A 19,439-nucleotide genomic window follows, 5' to 3' on the forward strand; every position below is an offset into this window, starting at 1 on the left:
CTAAAGCTCTTTGTAGTAATAACACTGAAAGCAGTGCAACCTGCAAAAGCAAATGTCACAATGCAATTAATATGACATCCATTCTTCAATAGGTACACTGCATATTATACAATAACATCTTTTAAAATGGGGACATTAAAACTGGCGAATTCTTCATTTTACAAACACAAAGACTTTCAGTTGCACAAAAGTTCAGGAATAAAACCTTTAAGAATGTCACTAGTGCTTTAAAAAAATCAAGCTTTGGAATTATCCAGAAGCCTTCTTTGGGCATTAAGTAATCATACCAAAGGAGTTAAAAAAAATGAATATGCAGCTTTTAAGCCATCAGCGTCTAGCAGTCTTTAAAACGGTGAAGCAGAAAATATTTGAAGATAATGTAAATAACATAGTCCTAATATAATACAATCATGACTGAAGTCATGAACATTGCCCTGATGGGAAAATCAAACATATCTGGAAAAGCAGCCACTAGACAGTTTAGCAATTAAAATTTCCATCTAGAATATATAACGAAAGTGGAAAGGCACAGACCTTACACAGTGGAAACAAGATAAAGCCCGCGAAGATAGCCTAATATGGGCATGGGGGTGGAGATTAAACGAAGACTAGTCGGCTGCAGCCAGATCGAAACAGGAAGTGCTTCCTGTGAACCTGCACTAAAGCCACCTGGGTGGGCGTTATTCGTCATTTTCACATCCGCTCCGCCTTCTGTCCCTCGCTGAAAAACAGGCCCCGCCAAGGTCGCTAGCTCTCTGCCACTCACACAGAACCATCGCGCCCCTTCTTTCCCCCCGGTACTGGAAGGCAGGCAGGCAAGCAAAAGAGAGAAGCCAAGAGTAACCTTAAATTCGAACGACATAAAAAAGTACATAAAACATAAAGCAGCGAAGACAAAACCAAACCAATCCCAACTCTACCCCCGCCGCACGAGCACAGCGACTCGGCCCCGCCCACAGCGGCTGCTAGCGCCCTGCGGCATCCCCCCTTTTCGATCTTCTACCACTTCCGGTGGGGGCGTTGCTATGCGGAAGCGGTGGCCCGGCCGGAGGGGAAGTGAAGTATCCGCCTCGGTTGGCTGCAGCAAGAAGCGCCCCTTGAGGCGGTGAAGGAGTCGGTGGGAGAACCTGAAGGAAGCAGAGTCGGGGAGGGGGGGAAAGACCAGACGACGTCACCAGCCCCCCCACCCTACCAGCCTCCCCCTCACCGTCTGAGCCGCCTGTCAAAACGGCGCTGTTCAGGACACGAGAAGCGGTTCCCTCAGCACAAGATGGAGGCAGCCTGAGCCACGGCGACATCCACACGCTGTTTTGCTCATCTGTCTAGGTCCTTCACACATCGGAGGTGGGTGATGGGCTTTAGGTCTGCCTTGATGGCGATGTTCCCCTCCTCCCGTGCCTATTTAATGCCGCCCTTGCACTCCCAGAAGTCTTCTGTGGAGATCCCCAGCCTAGCTGTTTTCTCTCCTTAATAACGTGAACAAACCATGACTCTTGGAAGGAATCGTTCCTTTGGTGGACGTTCTCTCTGCGTGAGTGGAAACGGAGATGGGGAATGTGACACACCAGTCGCGGCGCCTGGTGCTTTTTCCGCCGGAGTTATGTACGTGCGGAGAGAGTGGCTGTTGAATGCAATAGCGGGAGGAAAACGGAAGGGTCCCGTCCCCACCGCTGGTGTTGGGGAAAGAGCGGTCGCTACCGAAACTGCTTGGTGACTTTACACATGGCGATTTAATAGCATTTAAAAAAAATCTTCGATCGAATGGCTATAAATGATCTTATCTCTCCTTCCTCTTTTCCACCCACGCCCCCTGTGATCCCCTAACTGTCAAGAACCTAAAATCGGGTTCTGTCTGTGGTTAGTTGAAAACCCTTTCTTTATACTTGACAGTATAAATAAGTCAGGCTGGTGGTAAGTGCTGAAATGTCTCTAAGTATTGTTTGATAACCATAGACTATATAGTGCTACTATTAGCTGATTAATGAAAGCACATATTAAACACAACGTAAAATCAATATTAACCATTTTAATAGGTAGGCAAGCCTGCGGCTATTCCTTATGTATAGCTTCTGTCTTGCATAGAAAAAATAAACTGTCCCCTGTAGTTTAATTTCCAAGTTGTGCTGAGTATGTTCTGTTCCTTTTGTGGACTGCTCTTTAGAATAGGTAGGTTGTAAGTCTGTATACCAATGTGGAATAGCAGTAGGAGTTTCTGGAAGTTTTCTTATAAGGGTTGGATAATTGTATTTTACCAGGGGATGCTGAAGCAAATGCAGTATCAAGTTCTCTTTGTGTGTTTTCTAGCTGAGCTTGGCTGAAAGCACATCTAGCTGAGTATACGTGGGATGCACTGTAGTGACATAAAACCCTTTAAGAATAAAAATAAGCTACAAGATTTAAAACATCACCAAATTAGTTTGCAATGGGACATAATGCAAATTCTGATCTTTTGCTCAGTATGCAAGCAGGTAATTGATGGGGTGAGGATGGGATAAAGAGTAGAGCCAGTCATTTATCTTTAGTGTCAGAGGGTAGCCATGTTGGCCTGCATTAGGACAGCTAGATTCAAGTCCAGCAGCACCTTAGAGACCAACAAGGTTTTCAAGATATAAGCTTTTAAGTGTCAAACCTCCCTTCTTCAGCTTGTGGTTATCTGAAGAATGGAGCTTTGACTTTCAAAAGCTTATACCCTAAAATCTTGTTGGTCTCTAAGGAACTACTGGGCTTGAATCTAACTGTTCAGTCATCTTTAGTTCTCCTTTGGTTGTGTCCACATCACAGCATTTAGTTTAATGACTGCAGTTTTTTTCCTGCTTACGCTTTGTTGTTACAGGATGCAGGCTCAATTGTGCCTGGGCCTTGCTGTGATATTCAGCTGTTGCTCTTTGTGCATGTGAATTACAAATGTCTAGGGTGTTTATGAAGTCCTATGAGATGGCAGTTAAGGCTGCAAAGAGGGCTTACTTTGCAACCCAGATTGCATCTGCGAATTCTCGCCCGGCCCAATGAATTAGAACAATTGGGAAGCTTACAAACTTGCCACAAAGCAGTCCAAATGATAAGGAATTGGAAATTGGCTGTGAGGCTTTTGCAGATTTTTTTCACAGATAAGGTCTTGCTGCTCTGCCATGATCTCCCTGCCAGCCTTGACATAGTGAGTGAACTCACGGCCCTGAGTGTGTCTTCTGGTTTGATCCTGGATAATTTCACTCCACTCAGCTTGGAGAAAGTTGACAAGGTCCCCAGCTCTATCTATTGTTTGTACTGTACGTCCCACTACCTGTGATCTGGACCCGTGTCTGTCCTGGTTGATACATGCTTGCTGGACAGAATTGCGAGCCCCGTTGCAGGTGATTGTCAACAGGTCCCTGATTGAAGGAACCTTTCCCATGCCCCTTAAGGAGGTGGTGGTACGCCCTGTCCTCAAAAAACCATCTTCGGACCCAGCCGTATTGACAGACTACTGGCTGGTGTCGAACTTGCCCTTTCTGGGTAAAGTCATTGAGAGGACAGTGGCAGTACAGTTACAGGGATTCTTGGATGACGCTTCCATCTTAGACTCATTTCAGTCCAGCTTCCAACCAGGCCATGGGACCGAGATGGTACTGGTTGCCCTCATGAATGATTTCTTGAGACATCTGGATTGGGGCAGCTCAGCAGTGCTGTTGTTGTTAGATCTGTCGGCTGCATTTGACACAGTCAACCACCAGCTTCTGTCCTGCTGCCTTGCAGATGGGGGATTCAGGGGTCTGCCCTTCAGTGGCTTACCTCTTTTCTCCAGGGCCAAGGACAAAGGGTGGCTATAGGGGAGCAGTCATCCCAGAGGCATCCTCTTGTATGTGGGGTCGGTCCTTCAGGGGGCGGTCCTCTCCCCGATGTTGTTTAACATCTACATGTGCCCCCTTGCCCAGATTGTCCGGAGGTAAGGGATGGGTTGTCACCAGTATGCGGATGACCCCCAGCTCTATCTATTGTTGAGAGGCCAGTCCAGTTGTGCCCTGGAAGATCTGGACCTGGCATTGCAAGCCGTAGCGAAATGGCTCAGGCAGAGTCAATTGAAATTGAATCCAGCGAAGACAGAGGTCCTGTGCCTGAGTCGCAGTGGCCTGGGTAGGGAAATCCCCTTGCCGGCCTTTGATGGGACGCTACTAGCGCCAATGTCAAGGGTCAAGAGCTTGTGGGTGCTCTTGGAGCCTTCGCTGACAATGGAGGCCCAGGCAGCAGCCACTGCCAAATCTGCATTCTACCATCTTAGGCAGATAAGGCAGTTGGTTCCATACCTGGAGCGCAACGACTTGGCAACAGTGGTCCATGCAACGGTCACCTCAAGAATAGACTACTGTAATGTTCTCTGCATGGGGCTGCCCTTGACTCAACTTCGAAGGCTGCAACTGGTGCAAAACGCAGCAGCCAGGTTGTTAATGGAGCTACCTGTACGGAAGCACATTCAACCTGTTCTGAAAGCGTTATACTGGTTGCCTGTGGCATTCCAGATTCGCTTCAAGGTGCTGGTTATAACCTTTAAAGCCCTATATGGCCTGGGACCTGTCTACCTTCAGGACCGCCTTTCCCCACATGTACCCCAGAGAGCACTACATTCAGGATCTCAAAATCTGCTTAAGATCCCTGGACCAGAAGAAGCTCGATTGACCAGCACTAGCGCCAGAGCATTCTCAGTAATAGCCCCCACTTTGTGGAATGCCCTCCCCGAAAACAACAGGGCCCTGTGGGACCTGCCACAGTTCCGCAGGGCCTGTAAGACCGAACTATTTAAGTTCACCTTTAATGGTTGGGGGGAGGTGGCTATTACCTTCAGCATCGACAATCTCACTGAACTAATATAATGGAAATCAGAAGCTTGCCATCTTGAATTTTTAATATGTATGGAAATGTTTTTATGTATTTAATTTTAATATGTTTGTTAATTGCTAATGTTTTTAAACTGTTGTTAGCCTCCCTGAGCCTGTCCAGGGAGGGCGGGATATAAATCTGATAGATAGATAGATAGATAGATAGATAGATAGATAGATAGATAGATAGATAGATAGATAGATAGATAGATAAATAAATAAAATGGACAAAGAGCTGGGAATACTCTGTGACAGATGTGCGAGTTTGTCATTTTAAGCAGCTTGAGCTACTTTTTATTTTTTATTTATTTATTTTATTTATTTATTTATTTAGAATTTATATCCCGCCCTTCCCACAAGTGGCTCAGGGCGGCTTCCAACAATAAATCTGACACAAAAATTAAACAATATTTACTTACTTGCAAATAGATGTGATTGGGGTTTGGCATGCTAGCTTGTGGGTTGAGATGGCAGGCTGTGGCATTATAAGCAGGTATCAATGCAGTATCTACTTTTGAACTAAGTTGGATTGTCTGCCCTTAGTGGATCTGGTGATGAGCAAGTACCATAACTTGCTTGTTCATATATTAGGTTTATAGGGGACATCCCTTGTGATGTTTGTAAAATCTGATGCAGACCTCAGGATTTAATCCAAAGGAGCTTTCTCACGTGGATGGAGACTATCCATTTATAGATTGTCATGCCAGGGTACAATCAACAGTAAGGAAGTTAGCGAACAGAGTCCAGTGGCACCTTTAAGACCAACAAAGTTCTATTCTAGGTGTGAGCTTTCATGTGCAAGCAGACTTCATTGGACAATGAAATGGAGTTAGGAAAAGCAGTTGTACATATTAACATGTAGAAGAGTAAAGTTTTTTAATAGATAAAAAGAATAACAAGATTGATTTATGATTATCATCCGTTTGGGTTCAACTAGGGGAATAACATAGGTAATAAATATGTCAGAATTAGAGACTAGCATCTTTTTCTTTGAAGTGGGGCATTGGCTGTGTAGAGTATTTTTCTTGTTCCTAGAACACAGAATTACATTTAAATCTACCATTCCATATTGCATTGCATACTTAATTACTGAGATGCTGTAGTTACATGATATTTTGCTAGTCTTCAGCTTGGAGTTAACTGACAGAATCCTTTTGTTGGGGTGCAGTGTTATGTCAGAATACAGCAATATATTGCAATCACTATTATTTTGTTTCAAAAAAGAAAAATATTAAAAGACAGGGGATGTGTTACTCTTCTTGGTCAGAATACATATGTGAGAAAGTTAGTATCTTGCTAAAAGGAGCTGACTTCTCCTATAATGAATGTGGATTTGTGATTGAAAATGCCATCTGGAATAAGACATGGACTGCACTGAAATTCCTTCAGTGCTTTGGGATATATTTTGGGCAGAACAACTGATGCAGATATACACTTAGACTGCCCTACTAATGTAACTAATAATCTGAGTCACATGTAGTTTTTTTGAATGTACCCTTAGAAATTGACTATTGTCACAGAACCATGTGATTTTAGGATTTTAACAAATTAATAATTTGTTTGCAAGCATGTTTTACCTATAACATTTATCTCATTATTTTGAACTTGGATTATCTTGGCTAGTTATGATTAAACTTTTTGCATGTATGGAATTGTTGTTGGGATGCAGCTTCATTTAAAAAATTCCAATAGGTTATTTTTTTCACTTCAGTAAATTTAACTGTGCAGTGTTATGCTGAAGACTGTTAAATAAATGCAAGTTGGTTTCAGACTGCTCTACATGAATGTCTCTGAGAAACTTTTACCAACCGGGCTTTTTTTTTTATTACATAGTTCTGCCTCTGGCAAAGGAGGAATGGCTTTCAGTAAAGGATACCGTATCTATCATAAATTGGACCCACCACCATTCAGTGTGATAGTGGAAGCCAGAAACAAGGAAGAATGCCTTTTGTTTGAGTCTGGAGCTGTGGCTGTTCTCTGTAAGTTAAAAAAAACCCTCTAAAAATACGGCTAGATGGTTAACCTGAGTAAAACTCAGAACAGTGAAATATGGAAGCAGAGCTAAAATTGAGTCACTATATTTGTTCTAACAGTGTGTTAAACTCCTTTGAACATTTCACACTGCTTTGTTGAAAGGAGTTGCATTCTACTGTATTTCTTCAGCTAGCAAATTCTTTATCTTCTGAGATTTGGTGTAAACTTTGTGTAATGTAGTCCTGTTTATCAGAAACAACTAGACATGCTCTTACAGTTTGACTCAGTTCAGGAAATCATGACAAACTACAGTTTGCACAAACTGTAGTTTAGGAATCCAAATCATAATCTGAACTTCAAAACATGGTTTATTGCTACTTGATTGTTTTCATTTTCCATAATGGAAATGCCTACCTATTCATATATCAAGCCAAATCATAACACAAACCATGACTTGCAAACCAGCTTCAAGCCATGATTTCTGATTTGGTGGCCAATTGCAAATTCTAATTCATCAGTTCAGAAATCACATGATGCCATGGTTAAGCTTTGGGGAGAAGCCATGACTTGGTGGTAGAGCGTGTGTTTGGCATGCAGAAGGTCAAGTTCAATCTCTGGCATCACCAGTTTAAAGGATCACATAGCTGGTAATTTTGAAAGACTTCCAACTGAAACTATGGAGAGCTGCTGGCAGTCTGAGTAGACAGTACTGACCTTGTCAGACCAGTGCTCTGATTCAGTATAAGGTGGATTCATGTGTGTGTTCCTTATCCATGTTATGACATGATAATTGAATTGATCCACTGTAATACATGTTAATTTGCTGTGATTAATTTCAGGTTCTTTAGGTTTACTGCTCTTTAAAATACCTTACATATCTATTCCCATTTTAACAATGTATAACAAACAGTAAAGTTTGCATTTCATGCTAGTGAATGTTCTAGCAGCTTCTTCATCTTTCAGTATAAAAGGGTAGATTTTTCTTCAGCAGTATGCTTAATATTAATTCAGCTATTTAAAAAAATCAATGTGGTGGGAGGAAGCCATCATAATTAATACTTTGGAAAGCCCTTAACAAGTTTAACAGTTTGGGGTTTTTTGGCATCTCGAGCTTGGTGGGGTGCGTGGAGCTCACTCTCGGCGACCCCCCAAACTGGGCGGTGGGGGGGTGCCACAGCTGTGGCATCTTGAGGAAGATCTTGGAGAGGTTTCTGACAACAAGGGACTCTACAGGAGCCAGGGGAACGGTGTCGGCTGGTCCCTGTTCCTCCTGTCTGCCCTGATGCTCCACCGTCGTGGTCGCCATGATGGCAGTAAAAGATGAACACCTGACTGCTTTTCTTCTTTAATAAGCTTCTACTATATCATATTTCTACCTAAATCACGAAAATGCTATCATGCAAGTAAGTTTTTCTTTTTACTACTACCAATTAATGCATCTTCTGTTATAACGCCAATTTGGACTGTTAAAAAGGGAAAGAGAAGGATATCTCCCCCCTTTTTTCCCCAAAGAAGGCTTCAAAAAGATAAATAACAAACTTAAAAACACTTTATAACTTAAATTGGACTGAACATGAACATTTAAATATATTTGGCTTACAATTAATCAAGCTATAATGAGAGCATTATTTTATTTTAATACGGTCTGAATAAAAGCTTGCTATATTTTTTAAGAGAAATACTTCTGATACCTGATTGGATTTGAAATGATTACAACCGAACTGTAAGAGGAAAACTTATGGCTGGAGGAGATTGAGAAAGATAGATTATCTGGGACTTTGAATTGGTTTTTTAACTTTGATTATCAGACTGAGTTATATTGCGGAGAAGATGGCGACTCAACCTAAAGCGCGTGATAAAAAAGATATTATGATTGCCATATCTTCCTTAAAGCAGGAAATCGGTCTGCTAGCAGAATTAATACATGACAAGATGGAAATCTTTATTTTAAAACACAGTGAAACTGAAAATCTACACAAATGGAATGATGAAGGGATCCCAGTGATGTCTACGGAGATGAGAGAAGCAGAGAAAGATCCAGTAGGAAAGGAGTTGAAAGAAATCAAAATGGAGACATTGTGTGCAGTTACAAAAAGGAGGCGGAAATCAAACTTGATTAAAGTTCGTTCAGGAGGAAATGACGTTGTGGAGATCCCATCACTTTTAATTAAATGGATATATATGCTAAAGGAAGAAATGTCAGACTACTTCAAGAAGATCAAGTCTTGGAAAACTTTTAAAAAGAAGGATTATAAACTGTTGCTCTTTCTTATAACTGGTTAACGTGAAATTAACAAAAGGGAACTGATGTGCGGCCTTGAAACAGATTGGATATGACAAGTGTGATTTTTAGAGATGCATGATTTTGAAATTGCAAATGAGACTTTTAGAATCTGAATGCTTTTTTCCTGTTTGTTATTTTTACTTATGGGTTCCATATTCTTAAAACTAATCAATTTATTAGAGAGATTTTTTTTCATGGGTAAGATAAATAAGTGAGAGAAAGGAGGCCATTTTTATTTAGGGATTCTACTTTTTTCTTACAAAGTTAAATGGAGCAAGTTAATAGAGAGAGGGTTATAGAGACTATATGATTTTTTACCTAGGTTAAAATAATAAGCATGGGAAATGAGATTGTCACTGGTTTTTAAATCTGTGGGGGAGTTTTTTAGAGCAATATGAGTCTCTCAAAAGTTTAATGAAATTAAATATTTAAATAGTTAATCTTGGCAAATAATTAATTTGGGTCAATTTACAATAAGGTAGACAACACAGGTATTTAAAAACGTTAAAGATCTGCTCTTGGTTATTTTTTTAATTTTTCTTTCTTTTTTGTAATAGACTATTGATATTGAAACAGATAAAGTAATATCTGTTAGATTCTATTTTGGTCCTTTGCTTTTTTATTTTTTCTCTGTTGGAAATAATTAAGGTACTGTTAAGGATAAAGAGATTATATTCATCTTCTCTCATTATTATTGTTAGTATGGTTAAAGTTAGTACTTATCTCTAATATGGTTAAAATAAGCTACTGGGCTTTATTTTGTGATTGTTTTTTTTGCTTTTCTCGTGTGTGGACATTAAAGATGAATAGTATAGATTTACATTATAAGTAATAATTATTAAAATATTTAATAAAATAAGACTGTAGAATGTAATGGTTGGATTGGATTAAAATTTAAGACTTGCAGGTAGAAAAAATTTAGGATCAAGTTTGGAAGGTAGAACTGTAACAGCTTTATTTACTGCTTCTCTTTTTTTCTTTGTTTTGTCTTCCCCCTAATTCTCTCCCTTTTTTTGCTTCTGTATCCCTGCACCATTCCTTCCCCTTTATACTGAAACTTAATACACAATTTAAAATTGAATAACAAGTTTAACAGCATGAACGCCAAACATTCTTGCATTTTTATGAAGTCGTGTATCCAGTGTTATCTTGTACAGCAGGGGTGGCCAACGGTAGCTCTCCAGATGTTTTTTGCCAACAACTCCCATCATCCCCAGCCATTGGCTATGCTGGCTGGGGCTGATGGGAGTTGTAGGCAAAAAAACATCTGGAGAGCTACCATTGGCCACCCCTGTTGTACAGTGTATATCATTCAGATCAGGGCTTCTTTGGTAGACAAAGCCTGACAGGAACTCATTTGCATATTAGGCCACACCCCTTGACAGCACCATTGTTTCACATGGGGCTTTTTGTAGATAAAGCCCAGCAGGAACTCATTTGCATATTAGACCACACACCCCTGGTGCCAAGCCAGCTGGGGACTGTGTTCCTGTGCATTCCTGCTAAAAAAAAAGCCCTGATTCAGATAAATAGAAGCATCTTTATTCTATGCTCTAGATCAAGAGACTGAACTTTACAACAGAAAGATCAAGAGACTGATCTTTACAACAGAAAGAATTTGCTCAAGCGGTTTGTTTTTATAAGTGGTGGCAAACTTTAGAAAAGGGGAAAAAAATTTCAGCAGTTACTTCCACTTGCAATTAATTATTTTTTATTTTCTAAGTGTTATAAATGTATTACAAAACAGAAAAATGTACTGATTGTATGTAAAAAATATACTGATTGTATGTATTATCCTTGTTCTGTAGTCACTTGTTTTCTGTGTGCATTAGCAAAATTGATTATCATTCAATGCTTTTACATTCCTGTTTAGGTGAATTCTGTGTTTCTGCATTAGTGTTGATAGTGATTTTCTGCTGTAAGACTTGGTTATAGTACATGCTTCTGTTGTGTGTCTTGCTGTAAAGCAAGGTATATGAAAATAATTGTACTATGTTCACAACTTTTAAAATGTTACATTTTACTTAAATGTAACCTAAACCTACAATACATGTAGGTTTAAGTATAATAGTAATCCATAGTGCTTTGTGAAAAAGTATATATGGAGGGTTCTATGGCTCATATCCTCCTCCCTTTCCTTGTGCATAGCCAGCTAATGAATGGCTTGATGTAAAAGCAAAAGTAATAATTTATATTGTGTCTCAACCATAAATATATATGATTTATGCTTTCTCTACAAACCAGAATTCCAAATTGAAAACAAACAATTGGGTTGAATCCTACAGGTGTAGGAGTTTAGAAGAAGAAGAAGATGATATTGGATTTATATCCCGCCCTCCACTCCAAAGAGTCTCAGAGCGGCTCACAATCTCCTTTACCTTCCTCCCCCACAACAGACACCCTGTGAGGTGGGCGGGGCTGGAGAGGGTTCTCACAGCAGCTGCACTTTCAAGGACAACCTCTGCCAGAGCTATGGTTGACCCAAGCCATTCCAGCAGGTGCAAGTGGAGGAGTGGGGAATCAAACCCGGTTCTCCCAGATAAGAGTCCACACACTTAACCACTATACCAAACTGGCTCTCCTTACAAAACAATCTCCCCTGCTCTCCCCCAGAAGTCCTTTTGTGTGCAAAAAATCCTCTTAGAAGAAGAGACCATTGGGTAACATGTTCCATATCACTGGAAGCTGCCCTGAGGAGGGAAAGTCAGGCACAGACACCTTAAGGCTACGTGTGGCTGGGGTGAGCAAGAAAGAAGGAGTTTGCACAGCCATATAATCCACTGTTCAAAATTCCTGATTTTCAAGAGGACTACATTCTATAGTTTGTTGGTTTAAAAGCAATAGCAAATTACTTATTTTTTATTTATACCCAGCTGTTTTCCCCAATGATGACGCAAAGTGGCTTACAATATCACTCTCCCCACCGCTACTTTATCCTCATAACAACAACCTTGTTATTTAGGCTAGGCTGAGAGAAATGGCCCAAAGCCACCCAGAAAGCTTTCATGGCAGAGTGAGGTTTTGACCCTGGTTGTACATCTTAACTACCCACTACAATACAGACTGTACAATACAATAGAGTCCTGTGGCACAGAGTGGTAATCTGGAGTACTGCAGTTCAGTCCTTGTGGAAGCTGGGTTCAGTTGGCCAGCTCAAGGTTGACTCAGCCTTCCATCTTTCCAAAGTCAGTAAAATGAGTACCCAGCTTGCTGGAGGTAAAGTGTAGATGACTGGGGAAAGCAGTGGCAAACCTTAAAAAAAAGTTTGCCATGAAAATGTTGTTTCAACAGAGTTGAAAATGTCTGGTGCTTGCACCTTTACCTTTACAATATAAATATAGTCCATACATCAATATGACATGGTGGCTAGCGTGTAAGACTGGGTTCCAGCACCTGGTCTGTGAAATTTGCTTGAGCCAATGACTTGCTGCCTAACCTATCTCACAGGGCTGTTGTGAGGATAAAATGGAGGAGGAAAAACTAGCGTATGCCACCCTGGGATTGTTGGAAAGAGAGATGGGATAAAAATGTAGCATATACGTGGAATACATTAAAAATGTACTAAATAAATAGCTAGAATATAGTAAAAATATTTCAGATACTGTGTGTGAGAGACTTTTCCCAATAATTGATGTTTTTTCTGGTGGTGACTTGAGAGGATGAGGTGTTCTTGCTGGAGCTGTGCAGCTGAAGAAGGACTGGACATTTTGCTTCTAGCTGGGCAGGCAGCGCCTTCTCTGGACTGAATCTGCACCCCATACTGGCCACACTGCCAGAGGAAGTTCAGACTGCCTGCCCAACTATTGCCACTGATGCCGCTGCAGCTCCTGCTACCAGTACTGGCAACCATCTTGAGTTCCAGGGAAGTTTTAAAGGGTCGGGGATCCCCTTGAGTCAGAGATGAGGGCGTAGCACCTCACTATGGGCCTGCTTGAGATTGAATTTCTCAAAATGGTCCCATGTCACATTTGCAGCTGAGAGGAATTTGGAAAGTAGCTTGTGATATAGCATGGGACTACATCTGAAGATACCCAAACCTTTGAATATATCTTTTTGACGCCAGTGTAATATTTGAATGAGCCAGTAGGGTGTATTGCTTGGTGTTTTCCAAGGGGAGGCAGGTTCAAATACCCACTTTGTTGCAGAGTGTAGTGGACTTCATGCCAACCTTTCTCTCATACACAGCACTAAACCTACTTTTCCAAGACTGTTGTCAGAATAAAAATTGAGGGAGGTTGAACCATATGTGCAGCCCTGAATCTTTAGGAAGAAAAAAGTGATAAAAATGTTAACATTTTGGCGTGGTCTCTCTGGGAGTTGAAATTTATGGTGTTATATTAATTGCTTAAAACCAGGGGCTGTATGTGTTCTCTGCAGCAAAAATATACCTTTTGTTTAAGAAGCCTATTGTTCTCTCAGTAACATAATTTTTCCTGTTTGCCTATTACAACCAATTTGAATTTAAAATATTAAGAGCCAAGGCATAGAAGAATTTTAGAATGTATTCATAATTGAAAATCTTTTCTGAAATCTGACGTTTATTTAACAGCATCTGCAGAGAAAGAGGCAATCAAGAACATGTACTCCAAGGTAATGGATGCATATGGACTTCTAGGTGTATTAAGGTTAAATCTTGGTGAGTAAATTGTTCAGTTTTGGGAAATACCTTTTCATATTTGTCATACCATATTTTTGCTGGCCCTGTTCTGGTATATAATCCTGAATGAATGACTAGTTCTTGTGTGAGGCAGGAAATCATGGTTTGTTGCCTGGTGATGATTGCGTTTTTCTGAATTGCTTTCTTCTCACTCCCAGTACCATATGGCTAATTTATTTTGAGGGCTGGGCATTTAAGATATATTTGGATCTAGCATGGCAAGTAGAAGGGTGATAAGGCCAGACTGTTATGGGGAGTGGATGGGAATAATGTCCTGAAGTATACATGACTTTGACTGTTTTTGTTTGTGGTCTGTAGTACTGCCTGCTGCAATTTAAGCTTTCCTCATCTGTGCAAATCCTTTCAGGCTCACAAGACATACTAGATCCACAGTGATCTTTTTTTTATGTTCCTTATTAATTGTAAAACAAACAAATGCAGACATTTATCTTAAGACTATGCATGATGACATCTTAGCAATTACTTAAAAATACTATTTTAATGTTCATGCTAACAAGTCTCCTATATTTAAAAATATAGAATAATTCAGCAGTGTTTTAGGGAATGTAAAAACTAGAAAATGCCGAAGAAAATGGTGTTGAAAGTTTAAACTAGAATAATTCCACTAAGCTTATCTCTTACAGGAGACACACTGCTACATTACCTAGTTCTTGTCACAGGATGTATGTCTGTGGGAAAGATTCAAGATTCTGAAGTTTTTCGTGTTACTTCCACCGATTTAATATCACTGCGAATTGATCCATCTGATGAAGAACGCATCTCTGAAGTGCGCAAAGTTTTGAACTCAGGAAACTTTTATTTTGCGTGGTCTTCTGCTGGGGTCAGTTTAGATCTTAGTCTTAATGCCCACCGTAGCATGCAAGAACAAAGCACTGATAACAGGTTCTTCTGGTGAGTTGATATGTTTTAGGAGGCTTGACACATTATGTGTGCATCTGTATTTTGACTTGTGTAAAATTTCTCATCATTTCATGAAACTGCTTTTGTGGTAACAGAAATAAAAAGACAGTGACATAAGGATTTCCTGCTAATAGGAAGACCAGTTTGGTCAGGTCTGCCCTGTAGTGCCGTAATGTGTAGTGTGGAAAGAAGTTGCTGACTAAAATTGATCATGGAACATGGCTCAGTATTATTTAGTTTAGAATCTGAAACAGTTCTGGTTAGGGAAACAACTGTTTACTTTTTTTGTCCATGCTTAATAACACTGTATTTACTATACAGCAGCTCTTTGCATCCAACAAAGAGAGAGCCTTTTTGCAAAGCTTTATTACCTATTCTGGAAATATTTTGTCCATCTGGGAGTGAAATTGACATGGAATACAAATGTAACAGTGGTAAAATTATCAGATAGCAGGAGTCTGTCTAAACATGCACGTTTGATCTATCTTCATATTGTTGTTAGTGTTATAATACAAGGGTAAGTGGTTAGATTCATTTCCTGTCAAAAACACAAGACTGTGGCTAAATAACATGGAATTGCAGCATAAGAACAGAATTTTTTGAGTAAAAGTTGTGACTTTTTGAAAAGCAAGTTTCTAATTCTTGTGTTTCTGAAAATAGGCTAGAATAATTGAGTGGGACTGAGTAGAAATAGAGTAGCCAAATCAATGCCCCCCCTTGATAGATGCTTCTGCCAAAAACTTGTAAACAAACATTATGATGAGTAAGCAGCCTTTTTAGCTATGAAGCAATGACACTTACTAAAAAAATGAAAATAGAATTTTCAGTTTTGTACTTGAATCCAGTTTCTTGTATGCTGCTATATGGAATCTACATACAAACCTAAGAATTATTATTATTTGCATTTTCATGTGCATCTGACATAATGATAATCTGATATCCCTTAATTAGTGGAAGTATGTTGAGGTCTGTGGAGTTTGATTTCCTTTACTGTGTGCAAATTAACTAAATTATGTTCTGAAAAGGAGGATTATTCTTGGTTATAGGCTCTTGAATGATCTGTGTGCAGACTGTACTGTCCAAAAAAACTTCTAAGAATTCACAAGGCACCAGGGTCAAAAGATGTGCAGCAACTTCAGTGTGAACATGTGGCTTTTGTGTGTGTATATTGGCTTGCCTTTTTACTCTAGTGTTTTGTGTTTTGGGCTTTGCTGGGGTGGGGTGGGATAAGTCTTAGACTAGTATCAACCATGTAGAAGAAAAACAGAGGTAATGTTAGTTTGTAACTAAATGTGGTACAGCCAGTGGTAGCCAGCTGGAGAGGTAACTGAAAGGTGAAAATTGAAAATGAGAACTAGGCCACTTGTTCTATAGACTCTGCCCACCCACCCCCCACCTTCCCATTAATGTACTTATTTTTAAGGTGCCACCTTTAGGACTGAAAGTCTTACTCCTTTGGCTTGCACAGTGTAATACCTTGGTGAGTTCTCCAACATATTAAACACTCAGGATCAATGTTCCCTTTAAGCTGTAGAGTCATGTGAGCAAAATTCTACTTCACGAGTTGCTGGCATAAAAGTTGTGAGCTACTACTTAAATTAGCTTTGCTCTGGGGCCATTTTTCTTGAGCTAAAACAAAAAATGTATGAGCCAGGGGCTAAAAAAACTGTGAGCTAGCTCACACTAACTCAGCTTAGAGGGAACACTACTCAGGATTGGTATTGGGGTAACCATTTGGAGTAGGGGAGAACAACTGCATCCTCCTCAAGGTTAGTGGTCAGGGCCATAGCTTTGTGTCCGTGTTGTAGCAGTTGTGAATCTGTTATGAATGGAAGAATCCTTGGTCATGTGGGAGCTATTTTCCGATGTGAATCAATGTAATCACTTTACTTTTGCAAGATTTAAGCTTAAAATATTTTAAATAGTTAAACAAATACTTGGACATTTGCATTCTATGAAATCCTTATCCATGCTATCACTTTGCTGTTGGGAGAGACAGTTTGGACTGCACAGTGAAACTAGATGCAGTGAACTGTACTTTTAAAAATAATTTTATTCATGCTATATCACTTCTTCATTAGGAACCAGTCGCTGCACTTGCATCTGAAACATTATGGTGTGAATTGTGATGATTGGTTGTTACGCCTCATGTGTGGGGGTGTAGAGATTCGAACAATTTATGCGGCACATAAACAGGCAAAGGCTTGCATTATTTCTCGACTGAGCTGTGAACGAGCTGGAACCAGATTTAACGTTAGAGGAACAAATGATGATGGTCACGTAGCCAATTTTGTTGAAACTGAGCAGGTAGGAATAAGCGTATTGCTTATTTGTGGTAATATGACTAGAATGTATAAACCTAGGGTTATCAATATGGAGTACAGCACATGGGGATTATATCTGGTTGGTTATTTGATACTTGCATAGCTAACTGCTTGTAAACACATGTCCTAACATAAATTGTGGAGGTCAAATGTGAAAATTGAAAGGGCTGCTTCAGATCTCAGATTATGACTTGAACCTGCAAGTCTCTTCTATGGTTTAAAACCATAAATAAATAAAACATCAAAGATTAATGAAAGCATTGACTCTCCAAGGAGCTGAGCCCATCTCAATAGAAGCTGTGTAATGCTTTCTTCTGATTTAAGATTAAAAGTACCCACCCTTATACCAAACTTTATATTGCCATATCTCAACTATTTAAAAAATGGAACAAAATAAGTTTATCTTGGCCAGATAAATTATACCTAATTAAAAGCTTTATTTTGCCAAAATTCCTGAGTTTTTTTAGAACTTTACCTATTGAGGTATCAGACACAAAATTCTGCAAAGGGCATAAAACCATAACTGATTTCGTGTGGGCATACAAGAAATCTAAAATTCATAATAATAATAATAATAATAATATATACAGACCATCCAATTGTGGAGGCTTTGCCTTGCCAAACTTAAAAAAATACTACATGGCATCTGACGTAGTTAATAATAATAAAGATGTCACAAAAAACATGACAGAAAATTGGTTCCAAATAGAACAAGATTTTGTACAACCATGCTCTCTGAAATATGTCATCTGAACTAAAGACCACCCAATATAAACAATAATATGTTCTTACACAATGCATCAAAGCTTTTGGGACAAAATATGTAGGAAAATGGTTTTGAATAGTTCTTTGATGTCTTCCTTTCTGAATAAGGAATGGTTTATGCCACGTCAGGTAATCCACACATTTCATAAATGGCAACAAGCAGGTCTGTCGCCTAAATGATCTAATTGAAAGGGGCAAAATTTTGAAAAGAATACGGTTATAATGCAGAATTAATAGTTCAGTTCCCTGGTTTGGTACTTTCAAATAACACATTTGCTAGAACTCTAAAATGAAGGCAACATTTTCTAGACCTCTAACAGAATTTGAAATTCTAATTTTAAAATGTGAAGGGAGTATTATCAAAATATATTTTAACTACCCTGGACAGTATAAAAACTTTAAGATGACAGAAAGAATGTAAAACTGATGTTTCAGAATCTGATTGGGAGAAAATATGGAGCTCACTGAATAACATAACCACAATATTTAATGTTAAGATTCAATTTTTTAAATTTTTGTCAAGGTGGTATTGCACACCACTGAGACTTCACCAAATCAAAATGGCAAATAGTTTAGATTGTTGGGGAAAATACAGCAAATTTGGTAATTATATTCATTGCCAGTGAGGTTACAACGTAATAAATTTTGTTGAGAAAATTTAAAAGAAACACAGTTTGTGAAATATCTTTTACACTGGAATCTGTTCTACCAAACCATTAAACAGCTTAATCATTACCCAAATCAAAAATTATTTCAATCTCAGTCTATATTATTATGTACTGCCCTTTTAGTAATAGCTGCTAAGTGGAAAGAAAAGTCTCCACCCATTTTATCAATATGTGACAACAAACTATGGGATTGATTTATAATGGGGAAAATAACTCAACAATTTGGTGCACTTGCCATCAAAAGACTACGGACTTGATTCCTGTTATTGCAATATTTGACAGACCAGGAAATAATTCCGTCAAATCCTTATTATCACAGTTTAATGTTTTTCTAGTAAGGTTTGAATATCCAGTTTATTTAGAAATTTAATGTTTATATTTATTTATTTATGCCAAGAAATTGTAATGATTGATGAATCTCAAATGTAAGAAGCTTCCTTTGGTGTTGTTTGGGGTTTTTTGAAACTTCTTGCCAATTGTTTTGTCTGTATATTGCATTATATTTTGTTGAATTTCAATAAAGTGTAGGAAAGAAGGGCTCACCCACATATCAGAGGGTGGAGATATAACGAAAAGGACCTTGGATCTTGAACTTAATAGGTGCTTAATAAGTGAAGAAGTCTTTCAAGGTATCTTGAGGTCAGAAAGTTTAGGGTTTTAAAGGTACTTTGAGTTGGGCCCAGAAACAGATTGGTGTTCAGATAAACTGGAAGAGTGCTAGAGTTAAATTCTCTGTAGAGTAAGCCTCACTTAAAATTCTGACTGTTGCATTTTACAGCACTTGTAGTTTCTGAGCACCTTTGAACAACAGTGCTGGAAAAATGTTACTGAAGAATGCGTGTAAGGGGCAGGACAAGTTGTGTTTAAAATAATCAGATCCTTTATAGATTATTTTAAAGCATTGAAGATCAGTTGATCAAAAGACAGAGGTTTGCCATTCCCCTGCGTAAGAGACTGGGAATAAAATTAATCAAATGCAGTGCGAACTATGACTAT

The 19,439-nt window shown here is 39.2% G+C and overlaps 1 protein-coding gene across 9 annotated transcripts in view; it reads left to right on the forward strand.

Moving 5' to 3' along the window:
- The first annotated feature begins 1,040 nt into the window (after window positions 1–1,040).
- The window catches only part of SYNJ1 (synaptojanin 1), a 125,774-nt gene continuing 107,375 nt past the window's right edge, over window positions 1,041–19,439 (forward strand). For 8 of the 9 annotated variants that reach the window (XM_060234327.1, XM_060234332.1, XM_060234333.1 and 5 more), the window contains exons 1-5: window positions 1,048–1,344; window positions 6,684–6,829; window positions 13,658–13,744; window positions 14,410–14,677; window positions 16,768–16,993. In XM_060234327.1, the coding sequence (XP_060090310.1) occupies window positions 6,706–6,829; window positions 13,658–13,744; window positions 14,410–14,677; window positions 16,768–16,993 (705 nt within the window). In that variant the 5' untranslated portion in view covers window positions 1,048–1,344; window positions 6,684–6,705. Of the gene's footprint in view, window positions 1,345–6,683; window positions 6,830–13,657; window positions 13,745–14,409; window positions 14,678–16,767; window positions 16,994–19,439 lie in introns of all 9 variants that reach the window. The other variant, XM_060234328.1, reaches the window with a different exon arrangement.

Source organism: Heteronotia binoei, chromosome 3, assembly GCF_032191835.1.
Source record: "Heteronotia binoei isolate CCM8104 ecotype False Entrance Well chromosome 3, APGP_CSIRO_Hbin_v1, whole genome shotgun sequence".
Taxonomy (NCBI): domain Eukaryota; kingdom Metazoa; phylum Chordata; class Lepidosauria; order Squamata; family Gekkonidae; genus Heteronotia; species Heteronotia binoei.